Source organism: Vitis vinifera, chromosome 7, assembly GCF_030704535.1.
Source record: "Vitis vinifera cultivar Pinot Noir 40024 chromosome 7, ASM3070453v1".
Classification (NCBI taxonomy): Eukaryota; Viridiplantae; Streptophyta; class Magnoliopsida; order Vitales; family Vitaceae; genus Vitis; species Vitis vinifera.
The window spans coordinates 8,654,818-8,674,262 of NC_081811.1; the positions used below are offsets into that span (position 1 = coordinate 8,654,818).

At 32.6% G+C, this 19,445-nt stretch overlaps 2 protein-coding genes across 5 annotated transcripts in view; one reads left to right on the forward strand and one right to left on the reverse strand.

Moving 5' to 3' along the window:
• Positions 1–312: 312 nt before the first annotated feature.
• Positions 313–4,236, reverse strand: LOC100246153 (trafficking protein particle complex II-specific subunit 130 homolog). Of its 3 annotated transcripts, none has more exons than XM_059737995.1 (4): positions 4,021–4,236; positions 3,242–3,332; positions 3,001–3,125; positions 313–1,026 (listed from the first exon to the last, which is right to left on the reverse strand). In XM_059737995.1, the coding sequence occupies exons 1-4, from the start codon at positions 4,078–4,080 to the stop codon at positions 949–951; spliced, it is 354 nt and encodes a 117-aa protein (XP_059593978.1). In that variant the 5' UTR covers positions 4,081–4,236; the 3' UTR covers positions 313–948. The 3 variants fall into 3 exon arrangements, with proteins under 3 accessions (XP_059593978.1, XP_059593977.1, XP_059593976.1); XM_059737994.1 differs by having other exon boundaries at positions 313–1,059; XM_059737993.1 differs by having other exon boundaries at positions 313–1,068.
• Positions 4,237–9,137: 4,901 nt separating this feature from the next.
• Positions 9,138–19,445, forward strand: part of LOC100261775 (uncharacterized) — a 31,934-nt gene continuing 21,626 nt past the window's right edge. The window contains exons 1-9 of one of the 2 annotated variants that reach the window (XM_010654146.3): positions 9,138–9,498; positions 9,589–9,691; positions 11,335–11,403; positions 11,519–11,674; positions 11,773–11,846; positions 12,784–12,886; positions 13,272–13,314; positions 13,866–13,928; positions 16,255–16,481. In XM_010654146.3, coding sequence (XP_010652448.1) covers positions 9,426–9,498; positions 9,589–9,691; positions 11,335–11,403; positions 11,519–11,674; positions 11,773–11,846; positions 12,784–12,886; positions 13,272–13,314; positions 13,866–13,928; positions 16,255–16,481 — 911 coding nt within the window. In that variant the 5' untranslated portion in view covers positions 9,138–9,425. The remainder of the gene's footprint in view (positions 9,499–9,588; positions 9,692–11,334; positions 11,404–11,518; positions 11,675–11,772; positions 11,847–12,783; positions 12,887–13,271; positions 13,315–13,865; positions 13,929–16,254; positions 16,482–19,445) is intronic. The other variant, XM_059737996.1, reaches the window with a different exon arrangement.

The window sequence follows — 19,445 nt, forward strand, 5'->3', positions numbered from 1 at the left end:
TAGAAGATAATAAAAAAGTGAAGAAAAATAAAAAATGGATTTAAAGTCACTAAATTATTTTTATATATTACTTCAAACTTATTTAACTTATTTTAACTTTTCTACATTAAGATTAAATAAATTATAATGCATAAATTTTTTACTAGTGAGAAATATAATTTTTTTTCTATTTTCTATCATATAATTAAACATGGGAAAATCATTTTTCTTACCATTTTTCTTTCATTATTGTACTATTGATACCTAAAGGGCTCTAGTAACTATACCAACATTTAACATCCTTGCCTATCCTTCAATCTCAAGATGAATGCATGATAGTAAACAAGAGTCCTTGCTTGTTATAGTTTGATAAAAATCGTGAACCAATCTTGTATAGAAGAATGAGGGTGGCATTGTAAATGACCAAAAAAACATTTTCTGTCATAATCTAATACATCATTACAATGGAGCCTTGAAAAACATGACATTATGAAACAATACATCATTACAATCGAGTATCGCTGACAACAGCAACCTCCTCCATACGAGCCCCAATAATAGGTAGATGTCGAATAGGAGTGTCTGGTACTTCTTCAGTGCGATGGAATGGCATGTCATATCGGGCATAGGGTGAATCATGCTCGGCCTCGGGAAATTCATCCGCTGCATAGCCCGAGTGACCAGCAGTAGGGGAATGTACACTTCTTTCTCTTCGAGCATCCAATCTATGGATCAGACCACGCATGATGCCAAGCTGCTGCTGAATGCCCTTTTGATATGAATTTATTGCGCATTCTGCTGCATAGTACTTCTCCAAGATTTCCTGTCACATGTTAACGAATTGGCATAGGCAAATTTAATTTCAAACTAGTTAAAAGAAAATTGATTAGAAGTTATTAACAATATAGCAATGATAACCAAATTGTAATGTGATTCAGATGGATTGAATGTGTAAAGTAACAAGTAGTTTTAGCGTACATCACCTCCGTAGTGGCCATAGAAGAATGAAATGATTGTTGTAAGCTTCAACCTTGGAAGAATGGGCACCTGGAAATGGGTGTTATTGCAGTTATTGATGACCTGGAGAAACTAATAATAAAGGGAAAGGTCAATTGACTATTTCGACAATTAATCTGTTTGATTAATTTGGTAATGGTGTTCCATAATCATAGTTGTAAGGAAAAAATAAATGAAATACATAACAATATGGCATTTTAGGAAAACGCTTACAATTTGGAAGCAAACACGTGTATGATCGATTATCCAACTGGCAACCAGATAAATTACTAGATAATAACCATATGGACAACGTGTGTAACAAGTATATCTAATTGAGGACAAATTGAAAGACAATTTTTATGACGTCTTAGAAATTGATGGCACATTGAAATAGGTGCAACCAGAAAATAATGCGATAACAGGACTAATTCACAACTTGGAAATAAATATAGGGGAAGTCTCGCTTTATTGAAAAAAAAAATTTGTCACCCCAATACGTAAAATAATGTAACAGAAATTGTCATCCTTAATGAGGCTCCAAATAAGAAATGCTCGATAATGTAGACACAGAGATGGAATTAAATAACAACTAAAAAAAAACCACATTCAAAGTGCACTTTCAATTAAGTTGGTTACTGAAAGCAACTCTAAATAAGAAAAATTCCAAAATAGTGCATCGTGCCTATAAATAGGGCAATACATAAAAACGAGAATCAATAACCCCATACCATATACCATACAACAATACATAAAAATTTGAAGGAAGATTTTAGTATATTGTAGTACTTGATGCATATACAATATTTCTAACAAAACCTCTTACTATGAGGAGTATCCACCGAAAAACACTGAAATTGAGTCCTGATATTCAGCACTAAAATTTTAAGTTTGGGAAAACCCAGCCTCTTTCATAGTTTTACTTCCAAACACTTAAGATCATGAGGGAGGAATAATTTTGTAGCATTATCACATCCAATGTCAAGGCAAAGGCAAATATCTTGTAAGTTCAGCAAATCAAAGTGATTGTGCCTCATCTGGAGCCCCAAGACTCGACCAACCTTCTAGTTAGGATGTCAATTAAAATGCATTTTACTCATTAATTGTGGTATTATTCAAAAAGGGGTATTTTTATGCTTCTTGAGGTGATGTCTTGCCCCTCAAACAGAATTTAAAACCCACAACACATAAATTCATTTAGCCATCAAAAGTTCTGATGAAACAAGATTCCTTTCTATATATGTAGTAAGCATGCAAGTACATATATTTATGCATATATTCAAAACGAGTATTAAAACACTTTCTTGTGCTCATGTCTCACACATGTCTTTTTCCGAAAAGAAGGTTCAAAACAGAATTTCTAAAACCACAAACCATATGTTCATTTTAGTTGTTAAAAGTTTGCAGAAACATGAGCTCTTTCCATATATGTATGTGCACAGCATGCTTAGGTAGAATATATGTGTTTATGCATATAACACCATAAACAAGGAAATGAGCCATCAACTAGCTTACTTCTTTAACCCAAAGAGTTAATCATCAATCCTCACTGGAAAAGAAAATGAAAACAGAGAAGAATGACAACAAAAAAATCAACTAAGAAGAAAATTGTTCCTGTTTACAACATTGTAATAGTCCAAAGTTCCATTGTACATGAGCTAGGAAATTACACCACTCACAGATGTTTCAAACACCCAGATAGTTACCCAACCCAAATTCAATTCAAATGAGAGTTCTCTGATTTTCTGAAAATTGAAAAGCAAACAAAAATACAATCAACCACCAAGCAGTTGGGAGGTGTGGATCTTGGTTGGCTGTTGGGGGTAAAATTACAGATTTACAAATATCAACGTTAAACAAAAATCGGATATCTAATATCTATATCTATCATTATAATTTTTTTATGAAATGAAATGAAATGAAAAGAAAAACCCCAATCCAACCATAATGGAAATGGATGATGAACTTGAGTAATCATGCTGGAATATAGAAAAAAGAGCTGAAAACAGGAGGCAAAACACAGACCAGGTGGGGGCCAGCAGGGTTACAACTTATATTTGCCTCATCTACGTTTGGAAGCCCAAGCTTTGGGGGATGTACGTATCCGGCCATCAGTGGCATGCACAAAATAGAAATAACTATCCTCGAACCTATAACAGTAAAAGAGATATTTAACATGTCATAAAAAATGCTAAGTACAAATAAGATCCTATGATGATTTCCTTTAACAAAAACCCACAAAATCAATAAAAAGTAATTCAATAACCTTGCTTTGTTGAGAGTGATACATGGCCTCTCTTCATCCCGACAATCATCCAATTCTCAGAATTTGCATTGACTTCGTATAATACCTCATCCTGTTGCACAAGGAAAGGGTTATGTCATCCGTCCGAAAAATGTGCACAACAGTTCCTCTTAAAGTCACATATCCCTTACAGTAAGTAATAGGATAATACCCAAACACAGTTTTAGATTTTAACAGCAAACACAAAATACCCCAACTTGAGTTACTATCTAATTTTTCTTAACATTGAACCCAAGTAAAAGAACTTCGGATATTGTGATCGGAGCATTATGACTTTCATAGATCAAGTGCTGGAGCTAGTGTTACCCTGGGAAAAGAATTTCATATTGTGAATAGAGCATTAAGACTTTCATGGATCGAGTGCTGGAGCTAGTGTTAACCAATTGAAAAATAGTGCTAGAGCTAGTTTTTAACTAAAAATATAATTATCTTGATGAAAAAAATTAAATTAGGATGCCACAGACAACTTAGTTTACTTTAGCAAAGTCGGAAAAAATGTGAAACATCAGGGTATTTAAGGATACTTCACTTGAAAAGAGAATAGGAGGAGATTAATAGATAAGCCCTTTTTTTCACAAATGAAATGACTAAGGCGATGATTTACCACAGCATGGCACAGACTTAGCTTGAGAGTGATCATGCTCTCAAAGTTAAACCCTAAGTACCAAAGGAACACCTGGTGTCCTAAATTAATCAATCATTTTGAGCAGTAATCTAGAATGAAAAGTTCTCTCACTTACATTGTTTTGAGAAACTGCATTCTCATCAAAATCCTTCAACCTTTCAACTCTCCATTTCATGGTTACTAGCTACCCAACTCTAAGGCCTCCTAAAGAAAGAGGAAGAAAACCAACTGCAAGGCACGGATCCATCACAGGTCTCTGTAAAACAAGAGCACTCCTGAAGATTAAATCCTGTGTAGAACCCTCAGATCCAGCAGGTTCCATAGTGACAGGCATATGAGCTCCGATTTTCTATTACCAGCAATTCCATATCTGATGTTCAACACACTCTCTGGTTGTGGTGTCTTGGCTTCATCCTGTGTAGAACCCAAATCCGGTGGTGATCGTCGACACCAATGGATTGACAGAGATGAAAAACTCCACCGTTTACACCTAAAATCGGATGGCCAGGAAACTCCAGATGAAGATAGGATTAGGGCATTCTTTGGGCGGAAACGAGGGAACACTCAGGAATGTGAAAACGCCTCTCAATTTTGGGGAAAACAAAATGGAAATCCAACGTCGATTTTGTTTTTAATCGGATGGTCGGCAAACTCCAGATGAAGAGAGGATTAGGGCATTCTTTGGGCGGAAACGAGGGAAACACTCAGGAATGTGAAAACGCCTCTCAATTTTGGGGAAAACGAATTGCAAATCCAACATGGATTTTGTTTTTTTTTTTTTTACATTAGCCAGCAAAGGGCATTTTCGGCATATTATAAATTGTATAGCCTTCTTATCAATTTTGAGACTTTGTCTGGGTGTTGGGCTTAATTCTGTAACATATATGGACCATTTGTTAATTTTTGGGCCCAGTTGGGCCCAAAACACAATTCTCCCTAAAATCATATTATTTTTCCCCTTACAATAGTTCTAAAAGAGATTAGTTTCAAATACTTCCTTCTCAAGCTAGAAATGTATTAAGAAAACAATATGAAAAATACATGAATCAAAAGAAAATGACTATTCCTTTTTTCTATTGGTTTTTCAAACTTATAAAACAAAGAAAACAACTTATAACTTTAAGAAATGAAGAAGGACATCAATTAGCAATAAAACACTCAAAAAATGTTTGAAAAAGAATTTCAACAATAACCTCAGAATTAGGTTCTCAACCACCCCTAAATAATCATCAATTTAATTTCAATAAAAATTCAATTTCTATTTTACCCTTCAAAATTCCAAGAACTAAATATGAACAAAGTCCCATAATTTAGAAAGATATTAGACAAGTTCAATAATAATTAAATTACACAAATCATTCTCTTCAACATTTAACTCAACAAACAACAAAAATTTCTCAATTTTTGATTTCTTTTGTCCTGGAAGGAAAGATAGGAGAAACATCAAAATAAACTTTTTCTTTAGACTTTTCTTCAGCTTCATCATCATCATCATCATCATCATCATCATCATATTCTGCTAAGTCTTTAGATCAACCTTTTATTATTCCTATAAATGTTGCAAAATAAAAAATACAACTAGGTACACCAACAGAAATAATGTTAAAAGAAATACAACTTAGATTAGATAAACTTAGTATTTATGACATTAATCAAAATAAGAATCAAATTCAAACTATAACAAAAGGAAAAAATCAAAAGTTAATAAAATAGAAGAACAATTCAAAATGTCTCTAGATTCGATAGTCAAAATCCCCTCAACAATTAATGCAATTTTTAATAATTTTGTAAGTAGAAAAAATTATTATTCAAAACCCTCTTTTCCTGACGTTCAACTAGAAGAAAGAAATTATCAATTAACTGCTAGTTATGATGGTAGTAGTTTTTATGAATGGAATATAGATGGAATGAATGAACATCAAATAATTAATTTACTTCATGAAATGGTAATAGTTGTTAATGCTTATAGAATCAAGACTAGTAATTCTGATTTTCATAATGTTGATGCTTTAGTCATAGGATTTAACGGTTTGCTTAAAGGTTGGTGGGATCATTATTTGAGTCAAAATAATAAAAAATATATATTAAATGCAAAAAAGATAATGATCAAATAAGAAGGAACATCACTCCAAACTTATGAAGAAGACGTTGTAAATACTTTAATATTAGCAATAACAAAACATTTTATAGGAGATCTAGTCTATTTTCAAGAAAGAATTTCTAAAATCCTTAATAATCTTAGATGTCCAAAACTTCAAGATTTTAAGTGGTATATGATATGCTTTTAGTTAAAGTTATGTCAAGACCTGATTGTGGAAGTCATTATTGGAAAGAAAAATTTATATCTAGTTTGTCAACTTTATTTGCTAAAAAGGTTAGACAAAGAATAAAAAATATCCATAATGGAAGTATTAGTCATTAACTTATGGAGAACTAATTACTTTTATTAATAATGAATGTTTAGCTTTTTGCACAAACCTCAAATTAAAGAGTCAAATGAAAAAAGAAAAACAAGATAGTAAGAAAGAATTAGAAAAATTTTGTTCATATTATGGGTATGATACAATAATAGCTCCTTCAAAAAGAAAAAAATAAACAAAATAATACAAAAGGTAAAAAACCATTAATTGAGTCAAAATTTCAAAAGAAATTTGTAAAATTTAATCCTAATAAATCAAAAAATTCTAATAAAAAACCCTAAAAAGGGAAACTCCAATTTGTTATAAATGTGGCAAAGTAGGTCATTATTCAAAAGATTGTACACTAGAAAGTAAAATCAATTCTCTAGAAATCAGTGATAAACTTAAACATTTAATGACATGATTAATGATTAATAAAGAAAATGAAGATTCAAGTGAAGATTATGAGTCAGTAGAAGATAATCAAATATTAATAACTCAAGAAATATCAAATAAAGAGTCAAGTCAAGATGAAACTAAATCAGATGATCAAAATGATTGTGATGGTATTTGTGCATGTTCTTATAAATTGATAAATTTGATTTCAAAAAATTTAAAAACTCATTTAAATATTTTTATTTGCAATTATGTGTCCCTCATAAATTCAATATATTTTCAATTTTGATATATTAAAGATAAACTCATTAGATATCTTATTCATGCTTCTAAATGTGTAATAAATTTTGAATTTTCTTTACAGATGAAGCAAGAACGGATTAAGTTTGGGAAATTCACTTTTCCAATGTTTCCTAAAAGTAATCTGTCATTTCAGATTCATAAAGATATAGAAGGTTTAGACAAATCACAAAAATGCATTTTAGACAACCTCTGAAATACAAAAAGTGATATCCAAAAGTTTGAAGTTTTGAATGCTTTGTCTTTTCATTTTAAACAGTTAAATGATAACTTAGACAGTTTTTTTAACATTTCAAGTTTTGATATGCATTACACCCCAATTGATACAAATCTTGAACGTTTCAATTGTAGAAAAATTTATTAGGAGTCCAAAGTTGCCTTTTCAAAATGAATCTCCAAAACTTTTTTATGAAAGCCTAGAATTTCAAAAATCAACATTTTCATTTTTCAAACAAAAGAATTTGAATCTTCCCTAAGACCTTAGACATATAATAAGTCAAAAGGCTTAAGCTACATGAGAGGCTAAGCAAGAACACATAATGCAATTTCTTACTAACTTTGGCACTTTTGGAGTTACTATTCAAGGGATGAGTTTCATTTGACATACTCATTACGGCAACACCAATTTTGAATGTTCAAAGCTTGATCCCTTGTATAGGGAAATTCCATTAGAAATACATAACTGTAAGTGTGCTCTTACTTACAATATTTGCAAAACCAACATTAACTTAGACAGATATATGTCTATAGTCATCAAATTCAATAATGAGTCAATAGAGCTAATCCTTGCACTCCTCATGAATTATGGATTACTTTTTCAATTAATTTTCTCCCATCTTGATCAAACCGATGGATTTTGAAGAAAATTAGCAATTTGTGTGTTGATTCATTCAAGAATTCAAATAAGTTGAACTCATTATTGAAAGTAAGCCTTCTGAATGGTCAAATGATGAAGGAGTCTATTATGCTTAACATTTAATTCTTTTCAAAGCCAATCACATAAAACATCAATTGTTTGGTACAGACGACCCTTGGCCTTGTACTAAAGTTAGCCTCAAAAAACAAATAAGACATTGGAGGTCAAAAATGATTGCAAGAAAACCTTGATTCTGAGATTTATAGTTTTCTAACTATAATCTCAAGACAGAGGATAATATTCAAAAAATCATATTTTCAAATAACTTTCCAGAAGTCCCTCTTCCATTCCAAACCCAATTTACCTATCTTGTGTGATAAGTACAAAAATGATGAATTCATTGAAAAAGAAGCTCAATAGGTTTTTGAGAAATATCTCTTGGAAATGCTTAGTTAAAAGATATCAAAGAATCTTTTATACATCTGTATCTTTGTACATTTGTCTCATTATATTTATCCAATAATTTTTTTTTTTAAAAAGAATGCGTATAAAACGCAAGAAAAAGAACTATTTAAATAGTGTTGAATAGCTAAATACTATTTCAACAATAGTTTTTGTCTACCGATGTGTTTTTCAAAGAGAAATGTGGAGAAAGAGAATTTATTCTCTTTAATATTTTTTGAAAGACCTCTAACAAGAAAAGAAATTTACCTCATTTGGTAGACTTCAAGAAATCATCCAACTATCCAAGTTTTGATGGCGGATTTCAAAACTTTCAAGCACGCAAATTTTATCAAGACTCAAGTCCAACATTTTTTTTTTATAAATAGAGATAATATTATAGATATTATTTAATTTTTAATTATATATTTTAGATATTTTATAATTATTTTTAATTTTAATAAAATATAAAATATATATTATGACATTATCGGTTTGACTGTGATTTAACCACTAGTCCAATTAATGAACTGTGAACTGATAACTTTTTCAGTTCAATATCCCATATGGTTTTGAAAATATTGGTTATATGTAACTACTAAGTTCAAGAAAGGGATTTTTTTTTTTTCATTTTCTTAAGAAAAGTATTTGGCAAAAAGAAAAAAGGAGATCATTATAACCCTAGATTTTATTAGGAAAAATAAAAAAATTCATTAAAATTAAATATATTTAAATTATTTAATTTAAAATAAATGAAATAAGTTTAAAATTATATTAAAAATAATTTATAGATTTAATTTTTTAATATTTTTTTTTAATTTTAATTTTTTGACCTTTTCATTTCGCCCAAATTTTCCCAAAGCAAACATATAGCAGTTGTATTTGAGTCTTAGCGAGGGTTTTGTATGTTCTCGGCTTCCAAATTTCTAAGAATTTGATTTATTTTCTTCTTAGGATGTTTTCCTACTTCTTTCTCAGCAACCGAACAGAGTCATTTTCTCGTTTATGTTTTTTTCTTCCTCTTTTTCTTTTCTTTTCATTTCGATACTTGGATAGTCAATCCACCTACGACCTTTGATGTAGTTTCTGGCATACCGAGCAGTTTTCTGGGATCGCGGTCTCTCAAGCATGGCCGAAGTCCCCTCTCTGATGTCTCTATGCATGAAAAAACTTGGAAAAGATATTCTTCGAGATGATTTTGGTGCTCTTGCTTACTGAATTTACTAGGAAATTTGTTTTTTAATACGTGAAGTTCTTGATTTTATTTTTTATTTTACTCTTATGGTTGCAGGGAATGATCTTTCGTCCGCTATATATGAACTTCCATCGGTGCTGTTTGATGGCCTGTTGATGCATTTGCCTCCATTAACCTTGCAAAAGTTACAAGAAGAAATGTCAGTTGGATGATGGCGTTCTCAGTCTTTATAATTAGTATTACTGGTGTGATATGGTTAATTGCCTCAATATATGTATCTACAATCAATTTCAAGCTCATTTTGGTTTCATGTTGATGATTCTTAGTACATAGATTCACTGAACTTCTAATGGTTACTTGTAATTGTTGGAGGATTTTGTGAATGTGGGTATTTCATGTTTTTTCATTAAAACCTGAGTCTCTTATTAGTTAATTGGGTAAAACATGCTTGGTCCTTGGTCTGCCTGCCTTCCATGTATGTGCTTTATGCACAATTTCAGGGGTTTTAAAATGAATCCTTATCCTGCTGTGCCCTATATTTACTATACAAGATTTAGAACCTGGAATCTAGGGGAAGCTAGAGTGGGAAGTTCCTTTTGTGGGTGTCATGTTGGATGTGGCAAGAATATGATATTGTGTGGGGGTTTAAACCAGGAGAGTGGGAGAGGAAGAGAGGGAGGCTGTCTTATGTAGTGCACCTACTGACTATATTGGATTCGTGAGTTCCATCTTTGGAGCTCATATGGTGGAAAGGAAGGTGAAGTTGAAGAAATAAAATCCCTTTATCCAAAGTATCTGAATTTGGATGGAGCTATTGGAATTTAAGTTGAAAGACATTTTTCTCAAGTACCTTTCTTTTAGATCTAGATATTCTCTTCAGGAAGAAGTTTGTCTTCTATAAATTTCATTGATGGATTAGGATTGACTTGGGCTTCTTGTAGTCGCTTGGTTTGGGATCTTTTTCTCTTTTTTCACCTTTTGGTTATCCCATCTGTACTTCTTGCCTGCTAGAATTTGATTCCTTTTAGCGGTATTTGATGTAATTCTTTGCTTATAAAAAAAAAAGGAAAAGGAGAAAATGAAAAGAAATTTGAGGAATTATTTTTTTGGGGCTTTTGCCTGTTTTACCTCATATAGGTTTGACAAGACCGTCATCATTTGCAGTAGCATGTCAGTTGTCCTCATCAATACCTGTGTGTTGTGCTTATTTTTCTATGATCGTACTTCTCACCTTCTAGAGTTGAACTTTAGATAGTATATGCAAACTTAAGATTATTCAAAAGTTCATTACTTAGCACAGTTGATATTGGGCTTTTTTCAAGCTGTACATGCAACAGTGCTTCTCATTTTGAGCGTTGTAGGTTCGTCCAGTGTATTTGTGGTTATTGGCTAAACAGCCCTTTAATAAATGGACACAAGCTCCATTAGTGCTCTTCTCATGTCCATCCAGGCAAAGATATGTTTGGTCACTTTGTTTTATATATTACATCTATCCAAAAAGAACAGAAACATGCACCATAAATCATCAGTCACCAAACAATGGATCAATAGGTGATCAGCTTTCTGTTTCTCTATACAAAGAACACTATTCCCCAAGATATGTCCTATACACATTATGATTCATAATTTTTTCTTAACATCTCTTCTTCTACTGGAACTTCTGCTGAGCAGCTCTGTTTATGTGGGAAGCCTATCATTTTCCACCCTTTGGTTCCTTTGACTGTAGTCATTATCATAAGTCATAAACATCATTTTGTTAAAGAAACTAGAGGAAAGATACTTGACCGTGTCCTTTGGATCTTCTAATAATTCATGGTTTTTCTTGGATTTTGTTTTGAGCAGGCCATTGAGGTGCTGGAATGGCCATGAATCCACCAACATTTGCTTCAGAAATGGAAGAAAACGTGGAAGGTTTGGAAGAATTTGGTGCTTTATGTTAAAATACACTATGTGAATCTCCTTCTTAAGTAGGAGGGAAAAGTACAAGAGCATAATCACTCTGAATATGGACTTAACTTTTTTACAGTTGTGGGAACTTCAATACAGCATGGAAGGCATTATTTAAGTCACGTTGGCCTGATCTTGCTAGGAAGATCCAACGAGTGGATTGGTCAGCAGGTGTAGCAAAATATGAATCAATAATTGACTGGCAGCAGATGTATTGGGAAACACACTTGCAGAAGTATGCACCATCTCATGGAATAATATATCTCTCCATACATTTTTTTATTGATTTATATTCATTATTCAGCCCTTTAATTATGTTGACCCAAAAGACAGTTGCATAGATGAAGCAGCAGAGATAGCCGTACTCCCGTCTTTTGATGGAGGTCTGGGTGAGATAGAAATTCCAGGTGAGTTCATTACTACCTGTTTGTTATATTTGTTATTTAAAATAGGTAAAAATTGATGCTGGCAATAGGTCCAGGCATGGAAGGGGTTGTGCACAATGCTGCCCCTGTACTAATGGTTTGGCCCTACTATTGTCTACCACAAATTTGTGACAGGCCTTACACATATGTTCACCCCACATACCTAGTCTGTTTCCAATCCCATCCCAACTCTGCTCCACCCATCAAAAGTATCCAATACTGAGAAGAGATCTAAAACCTATGATCTAATGTTCATATTACCAAAATTGATTTTAAATATTGAGGGTTTTCAGGTCATCGTAATATATTAAGCAACACAAGGTAATTCTAGGAGGGAGATCATGAATCTGATCTTGTCTGAACCTACCTTTGTCTTCAAATCATGTCCCAAATCATCCCCTACTTTGATCAAAGATCTTCTGAGCTTATTTCAATTTGTCTGATCCAGTCTAATATCTGATTAATCTACACCATATTGCCCTTCCCGTCAAGATCTTGCTTGTAAGCTTATTGGAGGTTGTACACTTGTACCATAGACCTCTGTTCAATTCTTTGCCTGAGTTTAAACCCCTTAATCTGATTTCCTGTACATAAAATAAAAGATATAGACATACTTCTGTATATTCATGCATCTGTTTTTCTAGTTCTGGAATACTTTAAAATATGATGTATTATGTGAGGACCTCTTGAATGACTGTGATGAGAAACAATGAATAAGCCATGTTGATGATAACTCAATCAATGCAATTTGCACCTGACTTCATACTGCATGTGTCATTGTAAAGCAAGTGTGTTTTTTTTTTCTCTGAAATGAACCTTTTTTTTTTCTTTTCCACTTGTGTTTAGCATTTTCTTTATACATTATTAGCCTTGTTTATTTTAGAAAAGATTCATGGTTTCATATTTTGGTCTTGTGCAGACACAATAATAAAATGTATTGTTTATAAAGGGCACAGGAGTCATTCAACGCGTGACTACTCAAAATTATCTTATCACTGCGAACAATTTGGGTCCTATGCCAGGTAACATGTTTTGATTTTGTATCGAACAAGAGGGTAGGAATATGTGAAATAATACAATCCTTGTTAACAAAAGGATGATACTTAATTGCATGGTTATCTACTTGTTGAACCATTGATTACTGTAGACATTTGTAAATTTTGGCTTCTGCTCATTTTTTTGGTCTTAGTTGCTAACTGCCATTTCAGACCATGTTCATTGCATCTTAAAGGCTTGATTGCAATTAAATGTCCATATGCAAACATCACAATTCTCTTTGTTGCTTTAATTGTCAGCACTACTCTTATTATCTCTGTTGCCTTGTTACTGAAAAATGGAGGAAAAAAAATAAAATTTCAGAGTAATGCCAAATTCACGTTCTTACAATATATTCCTGTCTGGTTGTAGGTGTCTGAAACTTCAGAATATGCTTTGCATTGCAGAAACTTCTGTAAGTGCAGAAGTAAACCTCTCTCAAACATTGCATGAGTTGGCTGTCATTATCGATATGTGTTTGGGTTATCACTGTCCCAAAGGAATTTGCTTACAATGTCAAATTTGCCTCTTACTTCTTCTATCTCTGCAAAGTTGGAAGATGATATCTGATGCTTACTCAATTGGAATTTGCATATTTAAAGAGAGCAATTGAAGTTTGCTCTTTTTTTTTGAGGGGCTTTTGGAGAGGACTTTGTACAATATAGATTTTTAAACATGTTTTTTTAGTCATTATTCTCAAAAACATGTATTTTCTTGAACAATGCAAATTTTCTTACCATATGATTAATTTGATGATACTTTAAAAGGTGATTGTTAGTAGTTAATACAGTTTTCTTTTTTTATGTATAGAGAGCAAAAAATTCTCTTTTTTAGGATACATACTGGGGTTTATATGTAGCGAGTTTTAAAAATTAATTGAAAATGAAAAATCAATATTTACAAGTAATATTGTGGTTTTGAATTACAATTTCACTTGGTGCATTTCTGATTGAGAATCTGTTGCAGCATTTATTAAGGAAGAGCAGGTTGCAGCAGTTGGTACTGCGTTGGATCAAATCATCTGAGCATGTGAGTTTGGTTCAGTTTGTATTTCATATCCATTTGGGTGACTTGCAATTCTTTTTCTTTTTCTTTTTCTTTTTCTTTTTCTTTCTGTGAAACTGGGAACTTCTTTTCTAAATAGAAGAAACTATGTACACAAACAAAAACAAACTCAAACAAGCACACCAAAAGCATAAATACCAATCAGGTAAGTGGTTAAGCTCTCTGTGCTAAAGAACATTGATGGAAAAAGATTGACTTTTGCATGCTTCTGGGTGCATTCATTGGCTTGCCTGTAAATTTTCACGAGGGTTCTAACAATGACAGAGATATGCTAGGAAGCATGTATGGTTCCTAAAGCTGTGGCACTGTGAAACACATATCAGACACACATGGGACATATTTAGAATTCCAAATTGTAATTATTATTTTAAATTGAAATTGTTCTGGGGACAGCAATGCAAAGAAACTTCTCCTCCTCCTGTTTCTGTTTATCTCTACTGCTGTGTGCCTTTGTCATGATCCTTTTCTTACTTGTCTTCCTTTGCTCCTTCCCTCCTCTTTATCTATCCTGCTGTGTGCCTCAACTTTTTCAATATTTATAAAAGAAACTTACAACTTTATTGTGTTTACAAGCTTTCATTTTATATAGTAAAAAAGTCAAAATTATTGTGTGTGTTTATCTGTGTGTGTGTTGTATCACATATCCATGTGTGTATCCACATATCCATGTTAGGGCCACATAGAATATAAGGTAATTGATCTCAGCTCCACTAGAAAATAACTCCCAAAATAAGCTTTGGCTTCTTTCTTCTTGATCTATAGAAGGAGCAGAATAAGGTATGAATTCCTCTTTGCCACATCACATGTAACAGGCAATCTAATACCATGCTGAAATATGTAGGCATTTGCTTAGAAAAGGGCCACTAGCAATTTTAGGCATTTGCTTCAATAGTGTTACTACATTTTTCACAGCTACATGGGCCTTCCTACCGAGTTCAGCTTTCCCTCTGGCGAATTCTATATATGCACATCTCTCACGCTTACAATCTAAAGACACATTGTTTCAAAATAACTGATGGGTTACACATAAAATGGTCTCAGCAGGTGATTCCACACTTCATTGTTTCCAAACCCATTTCAATCTAGAGTTACTCATGAAATGGTTTTAACTAGATGCTTAAAGTTTAACCTTCTCAGTTACATTTTATTTTTTAGGAGTGCAAACTCAAAGGCCTCCCCATGATATACAGACTTGATAAAAAAGACTTGAAGAAACCTCCCCATGATATACAAAAAGAACAAAAAAGCCTATACAAGTATAATATCTCCTAACCTTATAGGCCCAACCCTAGGGTGTACATATTGAAAGCGAACTAAGTTGAATTACACTCAAAGGATAGGTTTAAAAATGTTTGTAAAGTAAGCCCAAAAAGAAACATGGAAATGAAGCAAATTCCACATCATCTCCGGTGTCTTCCAAATGTCCTTGAAAATTCTAGCGTTCCTTTCTCTCCATACAATCCACAACAAAGAGAGACATGCGACCCTTCAAGGAGTCTTGCCTTTAATAGAGTTCCCAAAGCACTAGAAAGAAATCACCTTCATATCGTGAATATTGCCTGGCTCAACCCACGCCATCCCAGCTTGTGAGGATATCCTATGCCACAATCCCAAAGTAATCATACAATGTAAGAAAAGATGATCAATTGTCTCTTTGCTCCTCCTACATAGGATGCACCAATCAGGGCTAAGGGCTTTGAAAGACCTTTTCATCTATAGCATGTCATTGGTATTTACCTTGTTATGTGCAACTAACTAGACAAAGGCTATGACCTTAGAGAGCATTCTTGATTTTCACAAAAAATTAGCTGGGTAGAAAGGAACAAAATCTGAGAAATTGGATAAGGCTAAAAGAAAAGATTTTGCTGAAAATACTCCGGAAGAGGACGGTACCCAAGCTATCGCATTGGGAACAAAAGGAGTCCAATGTACATGGGAAAGTAAAGACATTAGTCTTTCAAGATCCTCAATCTCCACATTAGTTAGATTCCGGCGGAAGATAAGATCCCAAGACAAAGAGGAGATCCTCAATCTCTTGTAGACTTTCTTTTTCCTTTTTTTTTTTCTTCCTGAAGCCTGAAGGATTTCTCATATTTCTTTCTTTTGTACAGTCTTACCTTTTAATAGAATATGGGTTTAATTTCTTGTTGGAACATATATTTTTTTAAAAGTATGCTATCAATGGTCAAAATTAATGAAAATTAAATAAAAGATGTAGAAAGATTTTTTTTTTTTTGAATGCTACCTTTTAACCAATAATTTGATGCTTTTTCTGTGGGCAATCTCACAGATGGATGGATTGTGCCAACTTCTGCAGCAGAACAATGAAACTCTATCATCTCTTGAATTCATTTTTTGCAATCTCTCGTCAGCTTCTTTAAATGCAATTTGTGATTCTCTACGCGTGAAGGATATGCAGACATACAGAGTACAGCACTTCTCAATCACAAGTACTGTTCTCGAAAGAAACCCGCTTTCTTTACCTCATGGACTTGTATCTTTTCTGTCATCTGGCAGGTACACCTGCCTCTCTCATTTTATTCTTCATTCTTTGTCTATTTGTTGCTTTGTGGAAAAATCTATTACCTGTGACAATTATTTTCTTATGATGTTAAGAATGGAAGAAGACAAAAACCTTATTTTTTTCCCATCATAATAAGGGGAAAACATTTATACTGATGCTAAGCATAAGCAAATGACTAGATTATCCATATCATCAAAGATGAAATCTAGGGCGAACCAATAATATTATTACATGAAGGTTGGTCTTGTTTCCATTAAATGGCATGCAACTAAAACTTGACAAAATTAGGATATATATCCATTCTACGGTTACAGTAGTGTTGATTTTAGAGCAAAGCATTCCAATTAGGCTCCTTCTGAACTCAAAAGACTAATGTGATTGTTTTATCAGGGACAAATTTAAAGAGCTGCAATAAAGGTTTTGTGAAGGAGAGGTTTGGAGTGTATGGATATTTATAGGGACCATCATATGAAGCACTGGGTGGCATGTTGTGGAGCTCAGCTGTCAAACTAGTGAAAGAAACATGAGATTTTATTAGGTTGGTGAAATCGTAGGTTTAGAGATTGAATGCTGGGATTGGAAATTGTTAGAAATTATTCAATTAGGAATGCCAAGAAGGGTAGATTTTGGTGTTTTGGAATGGTGGTAAATTGTAATGTAACTAAGGGCATTTTTACTTCATTAAGGTAAAATGGATTCAATTGGAATCATTTTGTTTCCAGTGATTGAATGTGTTCAATTCGGGAATGAAATAGTTACAGGGCTGACACATTTGGAGGAAACCCATCCAAGTTTCCTTACTCCCCCCTAAGATTCCCATTCCCTTTCCTTGCAACTCATACATTTTGGCAAGACTGTCCTTACAACCCATATATTTTGAACTTGCAAATATAAAATATTAGTGTGATTAAGAGTATATTTTCACTTAGGAGGCATAAGCTCTCTTCAAAAAAAAAAAAAAAAAAACATAATGAATATTTTCAATATATATACCTTAGTTCATTATTTACTGACTTTACAATACTTTTAATGTATAATTTTCAATATGAACATTGAAATAAAAGTTATTTGAAAAAATAAATTAAAACATATCCTTTTGTATGAGGCTGTTATGGGTAAACATAAACATTTTAGTTCAACTTTTTGATGGTCAGTAAACAACACAAATATATATTAGTTTTATCCTTATTTTGTTTCCTGGTAGTTATGTGTACTCTTTAAAAAAATTTCCTGATTCTGATTTTTTCTGTTCTGTTGTTTTTTTCACCATTTTGGTTCCCTTTCACTTTCATTATGGTTAAGAAATAAGAGAGGATGGATGTTTAATAGCATTGTTCAAGTGATCTCTTTTCCTATTGTTTTGGCAACTTGGTTTTTCTAGTCACTCTTACTTCTTCTTGTTTGGTTTTTGAAATCTTTTTGTTATCTTCTTGAGGAATAGCTCATCGTGGTACTTCCATATCCATATCAGTATATTGTTGCTTCTGCAACACATCTGACCCACCATCTTTATTGAACAATCTTTTCGACTTCGTGATCCTTTTACTTGAGTGTTGTACTGTATAAATAAACATGTTTGAAGCTCTTTAGTGGTTAAAAAGAGCTTTTTGACAATAAAAAGGCTGCTTGCAGAACAGCAAAAATAGTGAAGGTCAGAGGGGACTAAACAAACTTGAAGGGGAACAAGTGAAAGCTGTTGTGGAAATTCCGAAAGGAAATCATGAATTTTGGGGCATATTGAGATGTGGTCTTAAAATAGAAGTTTAGAAGCTTGTGTTATGGATTGGGATACTTAGCCAATCTAGAATGACTGCCCTTTTTAAAGTGATGCAGGCAAGTTAACTTCTTGCTTCTTTGCATTAATGGTACTAAAGATTGTGACTTCATGTTTGCTTTAACAAATGTCTTAAGTTGACTTTTTAGGCACTAATGGTTGGCTGCCTTGGTTAGAATTCCAGATAAATTCCCAAAAAGAATGGGTGGGTTCAGCTATTATTATTGTTGTTGTTGTTTTTAATTTTTAAAATTTTAATTTATTTTTATTTTTATTTTTATTTTTATCTTTATTTTTTGTATGTAGGAAGACTTTATTTTGTGCAAGTCAAACTCAAGAGGTTATAAATGATGAAGATCGATGAATGAACTCTTTGAGGTTATGTTTGGTTCTAGGAAAGTTATAAAGAAAGAAAGAAAAAATGTTAAGGAAAATGATTTTGTTGTGCTTGGTTTTACTATGGGAAATATGAAAGAAAATAAAATAAAATTAAAAATTTATATACTTTCAAATTATTTAATCTTTATATAAAAGATGTAAAATAAGTGAAATGAGTTTGAAATAGATACAAAAATAAGTTATTGACTTTAAATCCATTTTTTATTTTCCTTCAAATTTTCTTTTTTGAACTTTTTCTCTCTATTTTATTTCCATTGCATTTTCCAAGAACCAAACATAGCTTGAAGAAATGTATTAACATGCCTTCTAAGACATTACTTATGTAGTCAATTGGAAAAAAACAAGTTACCCAAGTATGAGTCCTTGTGTATGTTTATCATGAGTGGGATGAAGGCTAACATGTTGACAATAAATTCATGTCAAATGTTAGGGAAAATAATTAAAGGTAGATTGAACTTGAGGAAGAGCAATTTGGGAACTAGGAAATCTAAGGATGTTAGGGTCTTATACTTTTATAAATAGACACTAAGGAGCTGGTACAAGTGATTTTATTATTATTATTATTACTAATAATAATGAAATTTGCCTTTGGCTTTAAGTTCTCTTGAGCACCTTTGGTTGCCTAATGGGTTTAGGCAGGGGTCAGAGTATGTTTTTCTCTTCATGCACCCAACTGCATGCATTGTTTTACTTCTTTGTTCTCAACTTTTTTCCTTCTTGGCTCGATAATAAAGAAACAGAATTGGGCTTGGATAGTAGAAGTTATTCATTATGCTATTAATTG